Source organism: Anolis carolinensis, chromosome 4, assembly GCF_035594765.1.
Source record: "Anolis carolinensis isolate JA03-04 chromosome 4, rAnoCar3.1.pri, whole genome shotgun sequence".
NCBI lineage: Eukaryota > Metazoa > Chordata > Lepidosauria > Squamata > Dactyloidae > Anolis > Anolis carolinensis.
The window spans coordinates 126,087,222-126,113,118 of record NC_085844.1 but is presented as its reverse complement, the minus strand read 5'-3'; the positions used below and the strand labels follow the sequence as shown (position 1 = coordinate 126,113,118).

Here is a 25,897-nt window from a genome sequence, read left to right as displayed (position 1 = left end):
AGTTACCGCGCAGGAAACCCCACGCGCCGAGGAGGTGGGCGTTCCGGGCTCCGTCGCCATGGAGACGGCATCTTCTCCCTGATAGGCGGAAATGGGGCCGTTTTGACAGGACTGAGGAGCGTAAGAAGAAGGCTTTCTCAGATTCATGCAGACAACGTTTGCGTGGATTCTTCATCCTATTTAAGGTTGAGAGGAGGCACGATAGCCATGCATATATATGTGAAAGGATGTCATAAGGAAGAGGGAGCCCTTGAAACTAGGGCTCAGTTGGAGCAATGGGTTCAAATTACAGGAAAGAAGATTTCACCTGAACATGAGGAAGAACTTCCTGACTGGAAGAAATGCTCAACAATAGAACTCTCTGCCTGGGAGTGTGGTGGAAACTCCTTCCTTGGAGGCTTTTAAACAGAGGCTGGCTAGTCATCTGTCATGGCTACTGGGTTGCTGTTTGACCATGTTCCAGAAGCATCCTCTCCTGATGTTTCGCCCACATCTATGGCAGGCATCCTCAGGGGTTGTGAGGTCTGTTGGAAACTAGGTAAGTGGGGTTTATATATCTTGTGAAAGGTCCAGGGTGGGAGAAAGAACTCTTGAATGTTTGAGGCAAGTGTGAATGTTGCAATTTCCCACCTTGATTAGCACTGAATAGCGTTGCAGTTTCAAAGCTTGGCTGCTTCTTGCCAGGGGAATCCTTTGTTGGAAGGTGATTAGCTGGCCCTGACTGTTTCTTGTCTGGAATTCCCCTGTTTTTGGGGAAGCAGCCAAGCTTTGAAACTGCAAGACTATTCAAGCTTTGAAAGTGCAAGGCTGGATGTTTGATGTTTTGCCATCCTTGTGGGAGGCTTCTCTCATGTCCCCTTGCGGTAACGTCCTTGCAGAAGGCCAATTCTCTCACACCAGAAGCGACTAGAAGTTTCTCAAGTCGCTCCTGACATGGAAAAAAAAACCTGCCAAAAGAGCCCCAACAGCCAAATGAGCTGTCAGACTTTAAAACACAACTAAAGACTTTTCTCTTCCAGTAGGCCTGCCCAATCAACTTTGAAACATGAGTGGACAATTTCAACAGAAAGGAGGCAACCATAAAAATGAACAAAATTTGGCTACCAGTATTTTTAAAAAACCCTAAAATCAGGACAGTAAAATAAAGAACAGCCCTCAAAAACAGGGGAATTCCAGACAAGAAACAATCAGGGCCAGCTAATCACCTCCCAACAAAGGATTCCCCCCCGGCAGGAAACAGCCAAGCTTTGAAGCTGCTATACTATTCAATGCTAATGAAGGTGATCAATTGCAACATTCAGACTTCCTTCAAAAAGACAAGAGTTCTTTCTCCCACCATGGACATTCAACAGATATATAAACCCCACTTGCATAGTTTCTAACAAACCTTACAACCTCTGAGGATGCCTGCCAGAGATGTGGGTGAAACGTCAGGAGAGAATGCTTCTGGAACATGGCCATACAGCCCAGAAAACTCAAAACAGTCTATGATTCCGGCCATGAAAGCCTTCGACAACACATTGTCATGGCTACTTCTTGAATATAGGTCTTGGTAGTTATCTATGCAGTCCTTACATGTAGTCTATACTAGTCAGATTCAGAGGCATATAGGAGAGCCATTGTTGCTTCTAAAGCCATCTGTCTAGTGTAGTTTTTACTCAGAAATTATTTTATTTCATTCCCAAGGCCAAGTGGTCCTTGTTTTGGAGAACCTTCTGATAAGTTTTATATGAAAAAGACCCTAGCAAAACTTTACAAGGAAGATGAAAAAAAATGTTCAAAAATTACAAGTAAGAGGCTGAAGAAATGCTTTAGAAGAACCATTCTTAAATAACCATATGGTTAGCTATAGAGTAGTGGGTTTATTAATTAATTAATTATTTACCAGATTTCTTTCCCATCCTAGCTTATCTCAAGGGGGACTCAGAATGGCTTACAACTTGGCACAATTCGATGCCACATCAAACATAACAAATTATAAATACATTAAACATTAAACAATAACATATACATACCATTAAAACGGGATTTAAAATAGCGGTTAAAATAACCACATAGTCCATAATCAGAGTCCATGAGGCATTCCAGTTACAGTCACATTAATTCCCAGCTGTCCGAACACCTAGTTCCAAAGCCAGGATTTTACTTGTTTTTCTGAATGTCATGAGGGAGGAGGCTGATCTCACATCACAGTTGAGGGACCACCACTGAGAAGGCCCTGTTTCTCATCTCCACCAGCTGAACATGTGATGGAGGTGCAACCGAGAGCAGGGCCTCCCCAGAAGATCTGAATGGTTGTCCTAGTTCATAGGAGGAGATGCGTTCAGGGACATAAGCTGGGCCGGAACCATTCAGGGCTTTATAGGCTAAAGCTGGCACATTGAATTGTGCTCCATAGCAGACTGGCAGCCAGTGGAACTGACGCAACAGGGGGGTTTGTGTGCTCCCTATACATTGCTCCAGTGAACAATCTGGCTGTTGTCTCTTGGACTACTTGAAGCTTCTAAACAGTCTTCAAAGGCAACCCCATGCAGAGGGCATTGCAGTAGTTTTTCTCAACCTGCTGCAAACTTCCTTTTAATACTAAAATATTTTGATATTGTTATGTAGTAAGTTGTCATCTGCAATGGTGTTAATCAGTGACTGTAAAGAAAAAGAAGGAATATCTGTATTTAAAACCATAGAATACTTTACATGTGCCCTGTTTGATGGATGGCAGGTTATTATGATACTGATTATTATGATATCGGCGCTCCATGCAGTCATGCCAGCCACATGACCTTGGAGGTGTCTACGGACAATGCCGGCTCTTCGGCTTAGAAATGGAGATGAGCACCAACCCCCAGAGTCAGACATGACTGGACTTAACATCAGGGGAAACCTTTACCTTATAATACAGAAGTCTTCCATTTGAATTGAAGTTTGAATTTAGAATTATTTTCCTAAGTTGGATATTGCAAAAAAAAAAAAAAAATCAGCCAGCCACCTGCTCTAAAGTTGGAGATAATCCACATTGTGCTAGAACCAGGCTGATGAGTGATTTGAAATTTATTCACTTGTGATGTTTTGTATGTCTATAAACACCATTAGTGATGGTGAGAGCTGTTCAGTAGTAGAATATGCTACCTCAAAAGGTGTGGAAGTCTCTTTCTCACACTGGATGGCTATCTAGCCTGCAGAAGAGAAGGTTGAGAGGAGACATGATAGCCATGCATAAATATGCAAAAGGATTCATATGGAAGAGAAAGCAGGCTTGATTTCTACTACCCTATAAACTAGGACTCAGTGGAGCAGTGGGTTCAAATGACAAGAAAGGAGATTCCACCTGAACATTAGGAAGAACTTCCTGACTGTAAGAGCTGTTCAACAGTGCAACTCTCTGTCTCAGAGTGCAGTGGAAACTCCTTCCTTGAAGGCGTTTAAACAGAGGCTGGATGGGCATCTGTCAGGGGTGCTTTGATTGTGCTTTTCTTGCATGACAGGGGGTTGGACTAGATGGCCCATGTGGTCTCTTCAAATTCTATGATATATACAGTTTTGGTACACAAAAGAAAAGATGAGTCGGTGGGAATAGCCTATTATCCATTTTCTGGTAGAATCTCCATATGATTTTTCAGTAACATAGTGGCTGCAAATGTTGCACTCCATAGTCTCAGTATTTGTTCCTAGCTGAAATTTCCAAACATTTCTGAAATGCTGCCAATGCAAAGTATATTAGAGTAGTCCAAAAAAGTTTTAAATTACGATGTGTGAAATCACAGCTACATTATACAGAAAACACAAATGACATTCCTTTACCAATCCATATATTCTGTACCGTATTAAATGCGCATACCACATCCTTAGAGACTAAAATGTGTTATTCTATACTTCTTAAATGGGTCCCATTTTCTTGTTATTTTTTCAGTTTAATTGTGACAAAATGGAATCAGTGGAAGAAACAGTAGACCCAGCAAAGCAAAGTGACCTCAAGGATTTGAAATCTGAAGAAAAACTAGCATACTTCAATCCTCTCCTGAGAGCTGCCTTAAACAGTGATATAGAGGAAGTACAACACATTTTTGAGGATCCAGAAGATCCTGATCATGAAAAGGCTACTGAGTTGATAACGGAAAAGGATATTGTAGGGAGAGGCCTGCTGTATGCAATTTGTATGGCTGGGAAGAATGATGTTGTCCGGACAGTGGCAAGATATGGGGTTGATCTGAAAGAAAAGACAGTCAGAGGTATATAACTGATGAATGCTATTAAATCCATTTTAAAATCTATGGTGAAAGGTTTGGTTTTATATGTCAGTTCATTCTTAGAGTAAGTACAGTAGAGTCTCACTTATCCAACACTCACTTATCCAATGTTTTTTTATCCAACGCATTTTTGTAGTCAATGTTTTCAATACATCGTGATATTTTGGTGCTAAATTCATAAATACAGTAATTACTACATAGCATTACTGCGTATTGAACTACTTTTTCTGCCAAATTTGTTGTTAAACATGATGTTTTTGTGCTTAATTTGTAAAATCTATGTAATATGATGTGTAATAGGCGTTTTCTTAATCTCTCCTTATAATCCAACATATTTGCTTATCCAACATTCTGCCGGCCCGTTTATGTTGGATAAGTGAGACTCTACTGTACCGCTTTAATTAGGGTAACTGCTTTATTAATGAATGAGAAAAACATTTTTGTTTGTAATAATACATTATGAAACAGAATAGTGTACATAGGGTTAAGAATTATATATACAATCCCCCCTCCCTTTTCAGGTTATACACTTCTCCATTGTGCTGCAGCCTGGGGTCAACTAGAGACTTTGAAAACTCTTATAGATCTGGAAGCAGATATTTATGCAACTACTTTCCGTGGTGAGAAGGCCAGAGATATTGCTTGTCGTTATGAGAAGATGGAGTGTGTTGAATTCTTGGACTGGGCAGGTAGGATCAGTGTTTTTTCAAACAAGGAAAAAGGCAGAAAAACATTATCATCTATCTCTTTTGAAAAACAACCGCTTTCAGCTTTTTTATTTTATGATATCACAGTCCACACACACGCCTTATAACATAAGGTTTATAACAGTTTTTCACTTTTCATGGATCCCCATAGATCCTTCCTGAAAAAGACACATGTAACCATATTTACACACAACACATTGTAGATACTGTATATATTTTTTGCACTAGAAACTGTTTTTTTTTTCCGGAGGGGGGATATTACATTTGAAAATACATTTTTAAATGTTAAATTTCACCATGACAGAAAAAGTTAGTCACAAAAAGGAAATATGAAAAGTGTCATATTTCTGGTCCATGGACTTCCTGGTTTTCTACTCATAGAAAGGATTGTTAAGACAGGTTTTTCTAAAGAATATAATGAAATGTATGAATAATCTGTAAAATGGATAGCAAAGGATAGCTATGTAGATTTTTCACATAATTGTGCAGAAATGCTGAGTTATGCAAAGAACGTTCAGGCTTCTGCTCTCCTTGCTTAATGATTGGGTAGCCCAAATAGTGTCCAGTGCATGATTGATAGCTATTTTTTGCCTGAAATGCCCATATTTAGAGAGTAGGAAATTATATGTTCAAGCAAAGCCTGACCAGACAAGTGAGGGAAAGACAGATTTCCATTTCCCATTAGCCAGAAGACTCATGAGATGATGGTGCTACCTGGTAGAGATAAGGTGTACAATAAAAACATTGTTCTAGTGTCAGCCAGGGTCCTTCCTATATAACAGTGGTTCCCAATCCATGGGCCATGGCCTCTTCCTGGAAAATTGGCACTGGGGCTGCGAGAGAGAGGAAAGGGAGAGAAGGAGAGGGAGAGAAGGAAGGAAGGACGTTGCACTCGCCAGCACTTTCTCGGTCTTGGGAGGCTTCCTAGGCCAGGGGGGAGAAGACTCACCTGGCAGCACGTGTGAGGGAGCAAGAGAGAGGAGAGTCCCCCATTGTTGTTGTTATTATTGAAGTCATTAGGGACAGTTTCTTGGGTCTTGCGCTCTGCTTTTTGTATTTTTTTCAACCTCAGCCCCCTTCCTCCTTTTTTAAACATAAGTATTAACAAAATCCACAGATAACAACACAGCCCAAACCAAAAAAAATGTTCTTGGTGTCTTCGTTTTTAGGCCTGTTCCTGGGAAAATTTGCGGTATTGATTCAGAAAATTGCATTGGATAGACCACATCAGCTCTAGATTATTAAATATGGTTTTCTGTGGGTAAGCAGATGGCGACTACTGGATGGCATATGTTCTGTATCAAAAACTAGAGCTGATGTTGTCTATCCGATGTCACATCAGCTCTAGTTTCTGATACAGGATTCCTGGTCAAGTGGTCCCTGGTGAAAAAAAGGTTGGGAACTACTGCTATACAAGATAGTCTGGCAATGATATGCACGAGCTCTGTATTTTTTTCCCCATTTTCTGTAAGTCTAAAATAAACCTTACTCTCAATCCAAGAAATATCTAGTAATTTTTGCTTATTCTTGAAGCTGTTCAACCTGGCCTGGGGTGACAGCCAGAGTTCAGGTTTGACTCTGGTAGTCTTGACATTTTAACGATTGTTTGCAGTTTCCTGGCACTATTAACTTTTCTCTCCTTTTTAGAAGCCAAGCAGAATTTACGAAACTTTATCTCTCAAATCCAGACCACAGTTACAGATCCTGAGAAAGTTCTGGGGAGACTTAATAAAGAAGATAAGGTATAGTACAACATTCATGACAATATTTAAAAATCTTTTTTTAAATGCACAGAGGCACTCTATGGGGAAGGGCATCTTTACAAATGTTAGTTAGATGTATAAGAGCATGAATATTTCTGTGTAATATGTAATATGTAATATGTCTGTGTAGTATGTTGGCTTCTTCAGCTGAAATCTAGAGCTATAACAACAGCATTTGATATCTGCATATATCTGGAGGATCTCAGACCACTAGATGGAAAGAGCCTTCAATTATGATGAGGCACTATGTACATTTCAATCTGCATGAGGTGTGTTTTGAGAGAGAGTTCTGCAGAACATATTTACTTTAAAGCAACCACACAAAAAATTCCAAGCCTTTGGTATACAGATAGTCCCCATGTTACACACACCCAATTTACAAACAACTCATAGTTAAAAACAGGGTGAGACAACAGGAAATGAGAGAAATCTACTCCTAGAAAGGAAAATTCACTCCTGGAGGAGTTATTAAGGGGTAAAGGTGTCTCCATCAAAGCTTTCCCACCAATCCTTGTTTCCACAACATGCTACATTTTTCAAAATCCAAGTATCATAGCGGCAGAAAGTGAGGGGAAATCTTCTGAACACAGGGGTGCATACACCAAACCCTTCCCTATGCAATCCAAAGCATGCATGCATATATATGTGTATGTGTGGCTGGAGTTACACTTACAAATATATCTGTTCTGACTTACAAATTCAACCTAAGAACAAACCTACAGAACCTATCTTGTTTGTAACTTGGGAACTGCCTGTATTCCAAGACGGTGTGGATTGCTCTCATCTCTTATGTACACTCCAGAGAGAACGAGGTATTGGAACTCCTCATGAATGTTCATTCTTGGGCATCCACCTCCACTAAAATCAGACCGCATTGCTGGAATTACACATTATTCATCTTCTTTTTAGCAGTTTGTATTTGCCATCTGATCTTAAGTTTTCTTGAATTTTATTACCTGCCTCTGATAGAAGAGTGGAAATACTAAAAACACATGACTCTTGCCTTGAAGGTGGCATATGCGGATATAACCCTATGCATTGTGAAAGGCTTCTCTGCATGCCCAATAATTAATATTCAGTGAGTACCATTTCATTTTTGAATATATTTCAAATGTTGTGAGGAGTCAGCAGCAACTAACATGCTACTGATGATACGCGAAGAAACACTGCATTTGAGCAAAGGATACAGCATATGTCAGTTAGCATTTGACCAAGCCCAGATGAGACTTATCACTTTAGGAATACGCATGGCAGTATGATTATTTTATGACAGTTTATATGGTTTGAGCTGTTCTATAGAACCCAGAGCATACAAAGAGAGTACAAATAATATTTTAAAAAATAGTAAAAATAAACACTGGATTATAATTTAGTGAACGAACAACTACCTTGCATTTTCTAATATATTAATTGTATCATTTTTTAAATGTAGAGTACATCTCTCAAGGCTTGCCAGGCCAAGATTGATTGGATTGAAAATGCTAAGGAGCCTACCATGCAAGATTTCTTGGATCAGAAACAACAACTGGAGGACATCATGCTTCCTGTTTTCACAAAGTTGGCCGGACCCCGTAAGTACCAAAGGTTTCCTGTTGTAAGGAAACCATCATCTTAAATGTTTTCCAATGATTTCAAATTAAAGGAAAATTTTCTACAGATATGTCTTATAAAATTCCCCAAAACTTAAGACTCTGTAAGCCAATGATGTCATATCTATAGACATGTAAGCATTTAAAAAGTTCAGTTCATTGTGTACATTGGTATTTTGCAGTTTAATAAACCTTTTCCATGTTTTCATGATAGAACCAATTAGGAAATAACATTTATAACCCAGGAACAAAAATCATGTTACATAATGTTATCTCTTTCATCTTCTCTAGAATTCAGATCCTTGTTCTTAGATCTTGTTCTTGGGCTGATGTTTGATTTGTTTTAATGCCATTAATAGTTTCAGTAACAATGGCAAGTGATATCACTTTATACTTCTACACATGCTACTTGAGTTACAAGTGTAATTGCTGATCAAAATAAACAGTATCTAGCCATTTGTGCTGATTTTCCAGGTAAACGAGGCAAGTTTTCCCACTATTAGTACGACCTGTATTGTTTTCAAATAGCCTAAAGATTAACATAAATAAGTATAACCTTTAAGTGGCCTAAGAACCTCCACCACTGTTTTCCACTATCAAATCCTTGTAATATCTACACTTCACAGGACATTCTGATTAAGGAAAACAGTACTGGGTTTCTTCCAGCATTACTGCTATGAAAACAGAAGCCCCTGTATCCACTTTAAGTTTCTTATGCCATGAGATTTTATCATGGATTGACAGTTATAGGTTCCTAAACTGAAATGCAAGCATTTTACTTATCCATCCTGACCATCGTTCAAGTAAAATGAGAGTAGTAATTCATCAAAATTTGTAAAGCTTATGATCCCTAATTTACAGAAATGCTTGCTAGCAGAAACAAGATACATTCTTACTCATTTTTCCATTATCTATGTAACCTTTGACAATCAGATTTTCTCACCCCAATATTGTTGTTTTTAATGGAGGGACAGAGCTATTGTTATCCGTAAGGTATCTAGCTTATATTGCTAATTTAGAGAGTCTCTGTAGTGTACATGACTGCATTTTTAAAATGCATGGTTGTACATATTTAGGAATGAATAAAGAACAGACAATACTACATTTTTAGTGAATAATTTTATTTTTCTGAATAAGAAACTAAACAGAAATTTGCAAATGCTATCTATCCAATTTCCATGATTCAACATGAGCATTTCTCAATCAGGCATTTGGCTAGTATAATAGCATAATTTGAAATAAAGGCACATCACCTCCAGAATAAGTTTCAGCTATGGAAACTAATTGTTCATTCTTACTTCAGATGGATTAGCTCCACAAAACCTGGCTTCATGTGATCATTATAGCCATTACAACAAAATGTGCAGTTATCTGAAGAAACATATGAGATTTTTTTACACACAGCAGCATAAGAAATTATCTCCCCTTTATTGCCCCTTGTTTAAAATTTTGAATGTATTTACATTTGTGGTTTCTAGCTGATTAATTTGAAACAGATTAATTCTATATTGGTGCAGTGCTACAGACCTGGCTCTAAAAATATTCAAGATAGGTGATCACACAGCTGAACAGGTCTACATTAGTTGAGATTATGAGCAAGACCAAAAACAATCATTGTACTTAAAAGAGCATCTAAAGAAAATAAACTGATCTGTTCTTCCCAATAGTTATTCCAATCCTCCTCACAAGATAATTAAAGTAATCTGTTCTATGAAGTCCCCGTGATCAGCTTTCTGGTTCGCTTGCTCTTTCTTCATAGTTATTACTGAGGATGAGGAGTGTAACGAAGGTAATTCTTGCCGGATGGAAGTTTTTTGGCACAAAATCCTTCTGGAAACAACTTTTTAGCCTCTTCATCTGGTAGAGATGGAATTACCATGACTTCATTTCCAGGCTGATAAAGGGGGGGAAATAATTGAATCAGAGTTAGGAAGTACATTACTAGGATAGTTTTAGGCACACTGAACTTCTATTTCTTATATATCTAGGAACAATGCAAAGTTTATTGTTTATTAATCATAATGTAAATCAGGGTGGGCAAAGTGGAACTCACAGATTGCATCAGCCCTTAGGATCATTTGTGAAGCCTCCAAGGGAGTGAATTTTTTCTGTCCCCAGACTCGGGTCTGGGGAGTATTTTTACAATTTTGGGCTCAAGAGAGGCTTTTTGAAACAGGAAGTGGCTTTTTATCCACTTCCTGATGAAAAATAGCAATTTTCCTGGGTTTACTATGATCCCTCGTCCTTCAGCAGTCACCTACGGCTGATTTAGGTGGAAGTTTCTGCAAAGAGATGCTTCCATCCTTATTTCTTGTCCAAACTAAAACAATTCCACTGAATGACACTATTAAATGATGAGTCAACATTTAAGTAAATCCCACGCTTGGGCTTAGGAGATGGAACCATACATTCAAACCACCTGCACCCCACTACTCCATATAGTGTATAAGTATATATAGCCATAAAAGCACACATAGAAATTCACCCCCACATGACCTGGAACCAAGGGATGATTAGCAGTAAAGGAAATGCTATTTAAATACCTACAAGCCCTAGGAGAAGACAAAAGAAGCCCAGAACAAAGGGCTTGCATTTTCCTGAAGAAGCAACCAATGATATGACACAGTTTATCAGGTTTTTTTTACTGTTTTGTACTGCTTTACATAGGGTCTCAAGTTCAAACAGGTGTCTAAGCTTTTTTTGGGGGGGGGGGGTGATCATGGGAATATCTTATAATTTGCAACTGTCTCAGGCACCACTGCATAATGGATGAAGTGATAATCTACCTTGTTATGAGACACAACTAACTTGCTAATGAATCTGAATACTAATTAGATATTGAGAACTAGTATCAAATGCCAAAGCACATTTGACCAATGCATACCCCAATCATGTAAAACACAAATAACCCTTCCTTCCCACAAAATGCCACTTCCTTCTTTTCCTTTCCTTCCTGGATGGAGACACGTGCTAGAAAATGCACAAAAAGAGGATGGGGTATCTGCAGCCCTCCATTTAGTGTATTAGGGGAGGTGTAGAGACACACTGAGCCCCTGAAGGAAGTGCATTGGAAATTCCGGGTTCAAACTCTTTGAATGCCCAGACAGAAAAAAGCAGAGAATGAATAATAAAAAACATAATATGGCCTACATACATTTTGGTCCCTAAAATAATAGACTTGTTTCTGGGTATATTTGAACTGCTGATTCCACTCTTTATTTGCTCGCCCTCAGTAAAGCATAATAGCCATATCTAAGAAACTATAGCTGATATGGTCTATCCAATGCAATTTACTGCATTAGTGTCCCAAATATCCCCAGGAACAAGCCTAAAAACTAAGACACCAAGAATTTTTTTTTGATTGGGCTATGTAATTAGCATTGCACACTACTTTGGAAGTTATCACCATTTAATATATTGGGTCATCTCAACCAACAATGCAAAGAACCATGTGGTAAAAAAATCCATTTTTTTCATTATGAACAAGCAGGAGTAAAATCCTATTATATCCCAAAAGCTAAAAACAGGGAACTATTAGAATCCATGGTGAACTGCTTGTTCTGAATATTTTGACAATGTACTACTTTAGTATATAAAAGAATAATGATTGTTTACAAAGATAATCACAACAACAATAGAACTACAAGAGGGTCACAGAGGCAGGATAGGCTGCCAGAAGCAGAGTTGTTTAACTGTAGAGCTTTGAAAGGCCTATCTGCATGTTTTGTAATTTCTCAGAATCAACACTGATAGTATCCATGTAATGATACAACAGCCTCAGATCATGGAGATTATCTTGAAGAGTGTTGTGAAAGAAAATATATGTTGTGGTAATGTGATATTCTACTTTTGTTATTGTCTTTTAAGCAATTTATCCAACTTACATATAATTTCCCCCTTCTTTTTCCAAAGCCATATAATGCATTTACAAGTTCTTACAATACAATATTTAGGAAGGCATTACCCTATGGGAGCATCTACCATTGTGCATGAACAGATTACAAGATTAAGTAAGCCTAACACAGTATAGAGAGCTACCTTCCAGTCAACAGGAGTAGCAACCTTCTTAGTGGCAGTTAGCTGGAGAGAGTCAACTACTCTTAGAATTTCATCAAAGTTTCTACCAGTTGTTGCTGGGTAGAGGATCGAGAGCTTTAGTTTCTTGTCTGGACCAAAAACAAACACCTATAAAAGAGAGTGCCAAAATAAGAATCCAAAAAAGTGACACACAAGCTACCCTTTAACACCAATCTACCATGTTTATTTTTCCTAATTATCATTAGAATTACATTTATCTGAATGTCAGCAAAGTGTCATATAGGATATCCCATGATGTCTTGATTAGCAAACTGATTAATATGAAATAGATAGCAACACTATCAGATGGATGCATAGTGAGTTGGAAACCTGAGCATGAAACAGGTTGCACTTCAAATTGGAAATATCTCAAGTGGAGTGCCACAGGGTTATGTCCTTGAGCTGGTGTTTTTCAATATATTTTTAATGATTTAGATATTTTTCATCAATGGGCCTGCGAGACCTCTTATCAAATTTACAAATGATACAAAACTAGAATTCTATGATTCTACAACTTCCTTTTGCTTTAGTTTGGTGCTTTCTCCAAGTGGATGTAGGGCACAACTTTCAGTAAAAAGGAATATTTTTACAGAAATGGCTCCACCTAGCTCCTAGTTTATAGTTTTGACCATAATTCTTGCTATATTACATTTGTATTCCTGAAATGGGTGCCTTGACTGAATACTCAAACAGATTAGAAATATCCATACAAAATGGAAGCAGCTTGTCCCAAAGAAAACCCATCTACAGTTCCTTAGAAATGGTTTGTGTGCGCACACTCACTGATTTCAGTTGGACCATGCAGATATTATGTGAGATTATTACTCTTATATGGATTACTCAAGATACAAATGAAGATCAAATTAGAATTTATTTTCTTTTATATATGTTATTTATATATATATATATTATATATACACACACACACACATGTGATTTTATGAGTATAACTGTCACCATTATATTACAGAAGTATTAAAGAAACAAAGTCAACTAATAATTTCTACTCCTTTCTAATTCCATCTTAATCTCTTATTTATACCTATCTTCTTCCTTTCCCCATCCAGTTAGAATTTATTCTAACAGTGGTCTCCACATTATTGTTAATATGAAAATATTTTTCATGCACACAAATGTATGTACAGACAATTCTGTTGCTTTTCACATGTTTCTTCCATTTCTTATTTGCCTTGCAATCTAAGGGGAATCCAGTTACTACTGAAGTAAGATAAATATTCCAGTATCTCTCCTCAGTATAATCTTCTTTATAGACTTTGAATTACAGATAACTACAACTTGTCTTCAAATTTATAGTACAGTAGAGTCTCACTTATCCAACACTCGCTTATCCAACGTTCTGGATTATCCAACGCATTTTTGTAGTCAATGTTTTCAATACATCATGATATTTTGGTGCTAAATTCGTAAATACAGTAATTACTGCATAGCATTACTGTGTATTGAACTACTTTTTCTGTCAAATTTGTTGTATAACATGATGTTTTGGTGCTTAATTTGTAAAATCATAATCTAATTTGATGTTTAATAGGCTTTTCCTTAATCTCTCCTTATTATCCAACATATTCGCTTATCCAACGTTCTGCCGGCCTGTTTACGTTGGATAAGTGAGACTCTACTGTATATCCCATCCACAAAGTCTAGATAAAGTGCAGTATTTTTTCCTCTTTTTTTGCAGCAAACCCACAAAGCAAGGCACGTATTTCCTCAAGCAAGGAATGAAAAGATATAAGCACTGTAAGTTACCCCACTAGGTGAAACCAACTCTAAGTACTAAGAATACAATGTCAAGAGTACTTACAACACGAGCTGTCAATGGTATGCCATCTTTGTCTTTCTCATCTGGGTCCAGCATTCCTAGTTGGACTGCAAGCTCTCGCTTTGAATCAGCAATTATTGGAAAAGGAAGCTTCTCTGTGGCCTCGTCACCATTGTAGGCATTGATATCCTGTAGAATGGGAAAATAGTGTTTTGGTACCAACATACTAACCTGTACTTTTAATGACAAGTCACACAGCCACAGGTTCATCACCCCAGTGTTAACTATTTTATAATAGTTCTGTACCACTTCTTCAAAAACTCCCATGTTTGTTTTCAACAATAAAATCTCAATATATTTCACAGAGATATTTCAATGAAATAAAGCACCAATAAAATAAAAACACGGTATTATATTGTTGAATTAAGATTGCCTGGAGAGAAAAAAAATGCTTCTTCTGAAAAATGGCCTCTTCAATCTAGCTATTTATTTATTTAACCTATAATAAATAAGTGCAATGTCCTCAATTAATGCATTAAACAGGTCAAGATTTTCTTTTCCTGAAAAATGCCCCCTCCAATATTTGTCAAAGCTGACTTTACATTTTATTACAATATATTAGTCTTCCATTGTACTGACGATCTCCGGTGGTGTATGCTAACTTGACTGCAAGACAACTATTACCTTTATAGACTGTAAATGATATCCCTGTTATCTCAAAAGGAGCAGGCAGTTAGAATGTCCAATTTGGACTGGACAGATCAAGTTCAAATACCTTGTGCTTGTAACTGATTTTTCATGAGGAAGTGGTGAAACACCACGTTTGGTTCAGAATTGAATGCAAATACTGTGATTAGCTCCTTAACCAAAACACTAAAATTCTTCATGGTCAATATAAGTGTACAAAATTCCAAAAGCGTACAAACAATATATCTTCTAGTAACTGAATCTTTCAGCAATAAATCTAGGAAAGATAATCCAGAGTAATATTCTTGTTCAACCAAACACCAAGACAGACATAATTTCCAAAAAGCTACCAAAGGCCACTCTGGTTGCAGAAAATACTTCAGAATGTGTTTGATTTTTTAAAAAAAGTAATACTATAATTTTATGATCCTTTAAAGGAATTATTTGCAAATTTTATCCAAGTAGCTATTATAAGCTACCTGTTAAAAATTTCTTCTCCTGTACAGATGGATTGACACATGAGGTGCTTCTAAAAACTGAACATTGAATGCAACTACACAAAATTCTTACAGTATTCTACCCAGAAAGGGCAGAAATAGATAGCAAATTCAGAAAAGAAAGACTCAATGTTTAGAACAACTGAGTAGGAAAACATTAAAATCATCATAAATGTCATCTTAGAATATTTCTTTAAAGGACTGTTACTATGCATCAAACTGCCTTGCCTGCTCTGAAGATAGCCATTAGCCAATATCCACTTTCTTTTTTTCAGACATCAAACATGACTTTATTTCTATTTATTTATCTAAATCCTGTCTTCAATCAGTAGATAGGCACTCAAAAACATATTTTGAGAGACGTAATTGCTTTAGGTCTACTTTCCGGAAAAATACTTTAAACGTAATTTTGAAACTTGTAAATAAGAGCAGTAATAGCACAACTGTATCAGGTCTAATTAAAGACATAGGGCAGTAAAATCTCAAATTCAGATTTTCTGGCTTTGATTTTTTACTTAGTGAGGGTATTGTACTACTTGATGCTGCTGGGATTCCCCCCCCCCCCCCCCCCCAAAAAAAAAGGGCACGCATAGATGTCTGCTTTTTCTTCTTTTACAGAAGAGATCAGCATTCATCTTAGACAAACAAAATATCCACTTCAGTTTTGAAAGCAGCAATGAAAATAAATGAAAGGATTGCTTTTGCAATTTGTGTCATTCCTGTGCTAAGGTCTAAGAAAGCAGAACAGTAGTTCCATATGCTAAAAAAAGATATTGTCAGTTTACATAATCTTATTCTGCATTTGCTTTATATGCAGTTCATGTTCCAGAATTCAGAAAGGAGGAGGATACTGGAATGAGGCCATGTCTTCCTAACAGAAGTTTTTCCTTTGCCCCAACTTTGAAACACTAGCTGCAGCTGCATAACACAATAAGTGTGAATATTCCTAAACGAGTTCTTCAACATTCCAGAGATAGCTGCTCTTCCTTCCAATATTAGGAAAACTTACTTACTTGGAAGGCTATTTTCAAGGTGTCAAAAGAGCATTATTATAAACAGCTCCCAGACATACTTGTGCTATTTAAGTCATCACAGATTAGGGACAAGCTTCTAACCAAAAAGGTGATAATTTTTCAAATTAGAAGTGATTTATAATGAAATAGCTATAATCGTGTATAATCTTTGTTGTTGTGTGCCTTCAAGTAACTTCCAATTTACAGCAGATGTTTCACTGTGTTCTAGGCAAGATTACTCAGAGTGGGATTTGTTTTTGCTCTCCTTGGAGGAGAGGGTATGAATTGCCCAAGATCAGCTGTAGTGGGGGAGGGATTCAAACCATGGCCTCCAGAGTCATAGTCCAACCTTCAAACCACTTTTGTCATGCTGACTCTGTGGCTGTAATCTGAATTTTAATGACCTCCAAAACGAAGGACATTATCATATGAAGCTTGTAAAATGAACCACAACCTCCTCAAACATGAATGGAGTAGCTTATCATCGCACAACATTATCTACATTCATTCCAAACCAGTTTGCAAATAATCTATAAACAGTGCTTTTCAAAAAAACAGGACACTTCCATTTTTAGGCAGCTGAAAGCACTCTGAATTTGTATTCAATGTGTGTTCAGCTGTGCAGTAAATCCAAAAGCACTTCAGGGGATTGTGATGTACCTATTATTATTATTATGTTTATTTATAACCTGCTTCTTCCCACAAGAAGATTAATTGTAGGCATATTGGGGGTGTCACTTCGAATTGCTTCACTTCACCTGGCTATTGCGTGATTCACTTTATTTCTGATGATTAAAACAAGAGGAGATCTGGCTGCAAAACCAGAACTGTGCTTTTTGTTCCATTAGCTCCCTTAAAAAACACTAAAGTGTGAAAGGTTATTCTAGGCAGTTAGAAAGGTCATTCTAGGCTTTTTTAATCCCCTCCTGATTAGGTATTTCTATACTGTTCGCTAACTTTCCTTTGTTCTTTGGAATCAGACTGCTGTAAACTGTGGTCTGAGCTGGTTTGCCAATGAGAAATCCTCCTCTCCTTTGCAGAATACACAAACCTGGCAAAAACTTCTAATCAGAAGAATATGTTTTGCTTTTTTACCAAGAGAAATTATTGGTTTTGCAATACAGCAGCCTGTGCAGGTTTTGACTAACTAAGAGGGAAAAGCCAGTAAATGCAAAATTTATATTTCTTTTTTTCATTGTGTTTAACCTACAGAGATGTCATTAACCTGCAGAGGTATTTCATTGCAAAGCCCCAGTCTTATAAGATTTTGAACTTATGGAGTTCAAAAAAAAGGGGGGGGGGCAGCATGGACAACTGGCCAATGCACAGATTGGGAGGAGACATGTCCCAGCAGTTGCAGTAAGCTAAACATGATTGGTAGTTGCTTCAAGTGCTTGAGGATCTGATTGGTGCAATAAGGAGAGTGGCTATCCTGGCATGCTCTATCCAAAACCCAAGACAGGCTTGCAATGCTAGACCTGTTTTTAGAGCCCCATGCTTATACATTGCTTGAAACAATGTATAAGCACTTATTGAATTAAATCCAGCATGAGTAAAAAAAATAGATGTCGTCTCTATTAAATAGACAGCAAAATAACTAATCAAGACTCAGCTTCACATTTCTGTTTCTCCATTAAAAACAAAAGAAAATGCTGAAAGGATTATAAAAGTACACATCTCCACAGAATGAGGAAACTGTGAAACAGTCCAAAGTTCGTTGCTACGACTCCAAACAAGTTAGAAAAAACCCTGTCTTTCCTCAATGCCCTCTGTAGAAACCAGAGGATTGGAGGGCGAGTAATTTTTTGGGGAGGACCAATACAGGTTGGCAATATAACAATTTAGGACTTGCTATGTCAGCATTGACAAAATGGAAGATGAACTTTTCATCTCCTCCCAACTGGGAGCATTAAAGAAAAGCACAGAAATTTGAGACTGATCTCTGTAATGCCAAACCATGGTAGCTTCTAGCCCTTTGTGGGGGTCACATTAGCTGCAAAAATAAAGTAACAATAATCCGTAACTGCCGTTTCACATATTGAAATCACTTGTACCACTGTTTCTCACTGCAATACCTTGCTCCAAGAAAGGTGGTCTTTGACATCATCAATAGAGAGCGCTATCATTTTAATGTTACGCTTCGCAAATTCCGGTGCTAGTTTTGCTGCTCGACCAAGTTCTGTTGTACACACTGGTGTAAAATCTCGTGGATGAGAGAAGAGGATTCCCCATCTGAAAGAAAAACAACACAGCAATGTCTTGATGAGCAGGTAGCACTGAAATCCAACATCATACAGCATATTTTAATAACAAGTCTTTATTGATTAGTCAATTTTGACCATATCAAAATATTTTAATTAATAAGCAGAACTATATCACAACTCCCATCAGCTCTAGTCATGATGTCTAATGAGGAGGAATACAGGAGTTGTAGTCCATCTTCAGAAGGGACACATCAAATGACAGGGCAGGCTGGATATGGCTTGTGGGCCTTGAGTTTGTCACGTTTGTCCTAAAGGATAATAGAATAATAGTTGGAAGAGGGAACTGGGGGCGGTGACGGCCGATAGGGAACTCTGGCGTGGACTGGTCCATGAGGTCACGAAGAGTCGGAGACGACTAAACAGCAGCAGAGACCACAAGGGCCATGCAGGAACATACAATCAAAGCACTGCTGACAAATGGTCATCCAGCCTCTGCTTAAAAACCTCCAGAGAAAGAGAGTCCACCAGACTCCGAGGCAGAGAGTTCCACTGCTGAACAGGTCTTACGGTCAGGAAGTTCTTCCTAATGTTTAGGTGGAACCTCTTTTCCTGCAATTTTAACTCATTGTACCATTGTATCCTAGCTTCCAGGGCAGCAGAATACAAGCTTCAATGGGACATCCTTTCAAGTATTTCAACATGGCTACCATGTCTCCTCTTTTCTCCAAGCTAAACATGTGCTGACATACAGGCATTCAATAATTCACCAGAGAAAAGTCAATTTAATGATGCAAGCGTGACTTGCATAAGCATTGATATTCATATCAAAGGCTTTTCCTTTGCCTTCGTGGGGAACGTAAACACAGGATAACAGTCTCCAAGCAAAAGCAGGCAAGCTGGTCAAGGTACTCACAATAGTCTTTCTTAACAGAAAGATTCAAAGGCATGTCCCCAAATTCTTCTTTGTCTTCCTCCTCTCCCTCCTTCTCCGCATCTTTCTTTTTTATCTTATGCCAACCCCATCCTTCACACACACTACTCTTGGTCCCTCAGCTGATGGTCATCAACATGTCTTGAGACACAGTTTCAGATTAAGGAATCGGTTTCGGATTAAGGGATTGGGCTTTCTTTACTTCCAAGGCAGTGCCCTTGTTCTTCCTCATATTCTTACAGCAAATAATTATGAAAATAAGATATTTGAAGGAATTTTGAGTGAACAGATTCTCCACAAGTTTGGAAAAAATCACAGCATGTAGACTAATTAACAGTCCAAATCATTATAGTAAAAAGAACTTGCACGATATGCATTTATTTAGACTTTTGGTTTACACAAGTATAAATATTATGAGTTATTTATTTCACAGAACTATTTTGCATTTACTCCATGTTTATTCAATACAACTATTCTGCATTTGGAAAAATCTATTTTAAACACATGTACTTTTTGTAAGCTTCATATAAAATTCCTATATGAAATGCATAATTTGAGCTTAATTATTTTTCATTATCTATAACACTATGTAATAAAATGTGAAAAACGTTATGTTCCTGGTTTGAAAGTGTTATTTCCTGTTTAATTGTGTGGGACTTTCTTTGAAAGTAGTTGTCATAATCCAGAAACTTTGTTTTTGTGACTGACACAAACTGTTGAATTGATAGACACTCTATGACAGTGGTTCTCAACCTGTGGGTCCCCAGATGTTTTGGCCTTCAACTCCCATAAATACCAACAGCTTGTAAATTGGGATTTCTGAGAGTTGTAGGCCAAAACATCTGGGGACCCATGGGTTGAGAACCACTGCTCTATGAGATATTCATTGAAATACTACAGTAAAATGTGGTGCAGGATGCCCACAAAAACAACGTGTTGGCAATTTAATAAACTTTTCCCGTGTTTTTATGATAAGACCAATTAGGAAATGACAGTTATAACCCAGGAACAAAAATCATGTTACATAATGTAACTCCCCCTCGAAATGTTTTCTGTAGTGATCAATGGCTCCATCCTTCTGCCCTCACTCCATGAAAATGGTATAGCTTTACCCCACTCATTCCATATCTTATTAAAATTTTAAGATATTTGAATAGGTTCTGCTTCCTTATTGCAAGAAAAACACCAAAGCCCCATACTAAGAAAAAGTAAAATATATTAGCTGAAGTCCAATGTCTTGAGTTATTTATTAACATGATTTCTAGACAACTTATCACAAAAATACATCTAAATAAGACTAAGCTCTGGAACTGACAGTAATTGTATTATTACATTATATCTTTCACGAGGCAGAGCTCAGTAATCTCATCCCTGGAGATATATGTAGAATGTGATAATAAATTAACAAACTATATCTTCCAAGAATTGCTGTATAAGTGGCTTTGGAAAGTATGTACAGCACAGCACTAGGAGACATCCAGCCACTCTTCTTGTTGCTTAAAAGCTTTCAAAATATGTTAGCAAATGTCTGAATATCCTTCCTCTAAAAAGAATATTGTGAGTTTCATCATGCATTTTGTATATGCTTCAGAGCAGACCATACAGCAGTGAAATCAAGTCTACACTGCAAATTCGAAAGTCCTTACAAACTTTCATTCCCAATACAGTTAGGTAACACTTGTTATCCTGTCTACGTCTGCTCACTGCAAAAGTCCTCCAGTCAAATATATTTAATTTATATCCCACTTTAAAGACTCTTCTCAAACTGTGCCAAAAAAACAGCAATTGTCCTTTGCTCTCCCTAATGTCACATCCAGTGCTAGATGGTTGTTTAGAAATATGTTATGCTTATTCATGAGGTTGTAGTACTTGTTCAACCATACAGCAAGCAAATATTTAGTGAGCCGTTGAGTGTTGCAATTTTAGATTAATAAAGAATTAGGATAAGCTTGTACTTCTCCGTCTTTTTTTTTTTAAACTGTGACTCTTCTATGCAATTGAACAATCTGTATTTTAACGATTCTACTACTGGGCATATAAAACCAATGCTGTAAAACACAATTGCATCATATATAATTACCTGTTTCTAATAGGAAAAAGTGGTCTTTCAACCTGAGATACTGCTAACAATTAACTTGCTTGAAAATGACTCACCAGTTTTGAATTACAAGAATAGAACTTCATATACAAATGAATATCCCTTTTCTGAAATGCTTGGGACCACAGGTTTTGGGAATTTAATTTTTAATACCTATATTTGCATACATGTACATAATGGAATGGCCTGAAGATGGGACCCTAGTCTAAAAATGTATGTTTCATATATATAGTAGAGTCTCACTTATCCAACAGAAACGGGCCGGCAGAACGTGGATAAGCGAATATGTTGGATAATGAGGAGGGATTAAGGAAAAGCCTATTAAACATCAAATTAGGTTATGATTTTACAAATTAAGCACCAAAACGTCATGTTATATAACAAATTTAACAGAAAAAGTAGTTTAATACGCAGTAATGCTATGTAGTAATTACTGTATTTATGAATTTAGCACCAAAATATCACGATGTATTGAAAACATTGACTACAAAAATGCGTTGGATAATCCAGAACGTTGGATAAGCGAGTGTTGGATAAGTGAGACTCTACTGTACATATAGTCTAAAGGTACTTTTATAAACAAATGGGAGAACTTTTTCAAAAATGGCCATTAGTTGTGGAGAAGAAATGCTATGAAATTTAAGACTTGCCAAGTTTAATGGCTCCAAGAAATTCACTATGCAAAAAAATTTGACAAATTTCCTGTTCCTTGTTTGAAGATGTTATTTCCTCTTTAATTGTGTAGTCCTTACTTAGAAAGTAGTTCTTATACTCCAGAAACTTCATTTCTGTGGCTGCCACAAACTATGCTGAATTGGATGAGAGTCTATGAGGCATTCATTGAAAAACTATAGCAAGATGTGCTGCAGGATGTCCTGCTAAAACAAAGTATTTGGCAGTTTAATAAACTTTCCCCATGTTTTTATGATAGAACCGATTAGGAAATGATATTTATAACCCAGGAACAACAATCGTGTTACATAGTGATATTCATCAAAACACAGGAAGGCTGTATCAAAAGAAGGGTTCTAATGACAGGAAAGGAGATTCCACCTGAACATTAAAAGGTAAAGGTAAAGGTTTCCCATGATGTCAAGTCCAGTCATGTCTGACTCTGGGGGTTGGTGCTCATTTCCATTTCTAAGCCGAAGAGCCGGCGTTGTCCGTAGACACCTCCAAGGTCATGTGGCCGGCATGATTGCATGGAGAGCTGTTACCTTTCTGCCGGAGCGGTACCTATTGATCTACTCACATTGGCATGTTTTCAAACTGCTAGGTTGGCAGAAGCTAGAGCTAACAGCACACCGCTCCCGGGGTTTGAACCTGGGACCTTTCGGTCTGCAAGTTCAGCAGCTCGGTGCTTTAACACACTTCGCCACCGGGGCTCCTATACCTGAACATTAGGAAGAACCTTATATGAGTCTACACTGCCATATAATCCAGTTCAAAGCAGATTATCTGGATTTTATTTGGCAGTGTAGAAGAGGCCTTAGAGAGCCCTTCCACGCAGCCATATAACCTAGAATAGCAAGGCAGATAATCCACAATATCTGCTTTGAACTGCATTATTAGCAAGCCACCCCCTTGACCCTGCCCCTCGACCAAACGGACTGGTCTGGGCTAAATAGACTGGACCAGCTAGACGCCTTTCTGGGAATCTTTCATCAGCCCTCTGGGCATTTTTTAAGGACAATTGGGTGTGGGAGGATTGGATTAATTTTAGATGGGGTGAGCTGTGTGTGACAACGACTTGAGGGCGCTATTTATCAGGGTTTTGGCTGTTTAAGCCACTGGACTGTAAGACCTGTAATCAATGCAATTTAAGTTTGATATGATTGATACGTTTTAATAATTTGAAAGACTATTTTAATTAAGTCCTAAACGGCTCAGGACCTGCCTATCTTCGTGAACGCATCTTCCCCTATGAACCCACACAGGCTCTAAGATCTACTGGGGAGGCCCTCCTCTCGATCCCACCTCTGTATCAAGTGCGGCTGGTGGGGAAGAGAGAGAGGGCCTTCTCGATGGTGGCCCCCAGGCTCTGAAACTCCCTCCCAAAGGAGATTAGATTAGCTCTTACCCTGGATTCCTTCCAGAAGAATATGAAAACGTGGATGTTCACAGATGCCTTCTCGTAACTGATAATTAATTGTCTATGCGCTTTACCTAGGCCTTGGCCATTCCATGCACTTTATTACCTTTAATCGTTCCCATCCCTAGTCACTGAAGAATATGCACTCTCAGGTTTCATTTCCCCTTGAAATGGCCCATGTCCTATGGCGTTTGACTGGGATTACCGTTTATGTTTTAAGTTATTTTAACTTTTGTAAGAATTATTATACTGTGATTTCGTGTTACTGTTTTTATTGATGTAATACTGTTTTGGGCTTGTCCCAGTGTAAGCCGCCTCGAGTCCTTCAGGAGATGGAGCGGGATATAAAGTTATTATTATTTGATATGTATGTGTTTTTACAGTTTTATAATATTGTGTTTTATCGATATTGTTATTATCTGAATCTGGTACTGAATTATTGCCATAGTTTGTAAGCCGTCCTGAGTCTCCCTTTGGGGGTGAGAAGGGCAGGGTATAAGCACAGTTAAAAAAAAAAAAGGCCTGCAAGTGCTGTTCATCAGTTGAACTCAAAGTCTTGTGGAGGCTCCCTCTTATTTTTTTATTTAGGTTGGTAAAGGTAAAGGTTTTCCCCTGACGTTAAGTCCAGTCATGTCTGACTCTGGGGGTTGGTGCTCATCTCCATTTCTAAGCCGGAGAGCCGGCGTTGTCCGTAGACACCTCCAAGGTCATGTGGCTGGCATGACTGCATGGAGTGCAGTTACCTTCCTGCCAGAGCGGTACCTACTCACATTTACATGTTTTCTAACTGCTAGGTTGGCAGGAGCTGGGGCTAACAGCAGGTGCTCATTCCACTCCCAGGATTTGAACCTGGCACCTTTTGGTCCGCAAGTTCAGCAGCTCAGCGCTTTAACGCACTGTGCCACCAGGGGCCCCATTTTTATTTACAGTATATTCCACCCTTCTCACCCCAAAAGGGACTCAGGGTGGATCACAATGTGTACATATAATGGCTAACATTCAATGCCATATAAACATAGAGACAGAGAAACAGAGGCGATTTAACATTCTCCAGATTCCAGCTTCCTGAGGGGATGCTCGATTCCGGCCACAGGGGGAGCAGCTGCTTCATCATCCACTGTGGCATCTTGATGGATACTTCCTCATTCCAAACGGGAGCTGGACAAGTTTATGGTGTCATAAATTAGTTAAATTTGCCTCCCACAGAGTGGTACCTAAATTCCTACTTGATGCAACTGTCTTTCAGTTGCTTAGGTCAACAATGAGCAGGGGCTATTTTTTATTTTAATTGTCCGGTGCTCACCCCGGCACAGGCTGGCCTCGAACTCACGACCTCTTGGTCAGAGTGATTTATTGCAGCTGGCTACTTAATCAGCTGTGCCACAGCCCGGCCCCTCTTAGGCTGGGGCCCACAGCTAAATAAAATCCTACATTTTCTGCTTTGAACTGTAATACAGTAGAGTCTCACTTATCCAACATAAACGGGCCGGCAGAACGTTGGATAAGCGAATATGTTGGATAATAAGGAGAGATTAAAGAGAAGCCTATTAAAAACCAAATTAAGTTACGATTTTACAAATTAAGCACCAAAACATCATGTTACACAACAAATTTGACAGAAAAAGTAGTTCAATACGCAGTAATGCTATGTAGTAATTACTGTATTTACGAATTTAGCACCAAAATATCATGATATATTGAAAACACTGACTACAAAAATGCGTTGGATAATCCAGAACGTTGGATAAGCGAGTGTTGGATAAGTGAGACTCTACTGTATATGGCAGTGTGGACTCTGATAACCCAGTTCAAAGCAGAAATTGTGGGATTTTCTGCCTTTATAATATTCTGGGTTATATGGCTGTGTGGAAGGTCCCTGGATGGCCATCTGTCAGGAGTGCTTTGACAGTGCTTTCCCTGCATGGATGGCCCTTGGGGTCTCTTCAACTCTAAGAAGCTTCCCAGAGGCTCCCCGCCCCTCTACCCGCCCGGGCCTCCTTCCTTCAGGCTAGTTGTGAGCCAAAGGCGGCCACGAGACTCACGAGTTGCCCAGGAATTCGTGGAAGCGGATGGGACCCTGCGTGGTCTCCGCCTGGAAGTTGGGCGCCTCGTCTCCTAGCAGCAGGCCCGGCATGGTCGCGGAAGAGCGGAGCAACAGTACCGAACGGCACAGAGGGAAAGCGAGACTGAGGCAGGGCGCGTGAGGGGCGAGGGGGCG

The 25,897-nt window shown here is 38.4% G+C and overlaps 2 protein-coding genes across 5 annotated transcripts; one reads left to right on the top strand and one right to left on the bottom strand.

The window, feature by feature from the left end:
* Positions 1-5: 5 nt before the first annotated feature.
* ankrd45 (ankyrin repeat domain 45) lies at positions 6-15,908 on the top strand. Of its 4 annotated transcripts, none has more exons than XM_062977756.1 (7): positions 25-120; positions 3,908-4,226; positions 4,766-4,933; positions 6,599-6,693; positions 7,725-7,792; positions 8,147-8,285; positions 14,077-14,519. In XM_062977756.1, the coding sequence occupies exons 2-7, from the start codon at positions 3,923-3,925 to the stop codon at positions 14,128-14,130; spliced, it is 828 nt and encodes a 275-aa protein (XP_062833826.1). In that variant the 5' UTR covers positions 25-120; positions 3,908-3,922; the 3' UTR covers positions 14,131-14,519. The 4 variants fall into 4 exon arrangements, with proteins under 4 accessions (XP_008107131.1, XP_062833826.1, XP_062833825.1 ...); XM_062977755.1 differs by having other exon boundaries at positions 36-185; XM_008108924.3 differs by lacking the exon at positions 7,725-7,792 and having other exon boundaries at positions 6-185; positions 14,077-15,908.
* Positions 9,404-25,893, bottom strand: prdx6 (peroxiredoxin 6). The gene is made up of 5 exons (XM_003219856.3): positions 25,722-25,893; positions 18,430-18,586; positions 14,200-14,346; positions 12,342-12,488; positions 9,404-10,197 (listed from the first exon to the last, which is right to left on the bottom strand). Exons 1-5 carry the CDS (start codon positions 25,811-25,813, stop codon positions 10,066-10,068), a joined length of 675 nt encoding a protein of 224 aa, XP_003219904.1. The 5' UTR covers positions 25,814-25,893; the 3' UTR covers positions 9,404-10,065.
* Between the last annotated feature and the right edge of the window lie 4 nt (positions 25,894-25,897).

Excerpts from the sequence above, each read along its gene's own strand:
- ankrd45 (XM_062977756.1), top strand. The coding sequence starts at position 3,923 with ATGGAATCAGTGGAAGAAACAGTAGACCCAGCAAAGCAAAGTGACCTC. Across the intron at positions 7,793-8,146 it reads TGCCCAATAATTAATATTCA|AGTACATCTCTCAAGGCTTG; the intron begins GTGAGTACCATT and ends TTTTAAATGTAG. Across the intron at positions 8,286-14,076 it reads CACAAAGTTGGCCGGACCCC|CAAACCCACAAAGCAAGGCA; the intron begins GTAAGTACCAAA and ends CTTTTTTTGCAG.
- prdx6 (XM_003219856.3), bottom strand. The coding sequence starts at position 25,813 with ATGCCGGGCCTGCTGCTAGGAGACGAGGCGCCCAACTTCCAGGCGGAG. Across the intron at positions 18,587-25,721 it reads CACGAATTCCTGGGCAACTC|ATGGGGAATCCTCTTCTCTC; the intron begins GTGAGTCTCGTG and ends TTTTTCTTTCAG. Across the intron at positions 10,198-12,341 it reads CTACTCCTGTTGACTGGAAG|CCTGGAAATGAAGTCATGGT; the intron begins GTAGCTCTCTAT and ends CCCCTTTATCAG.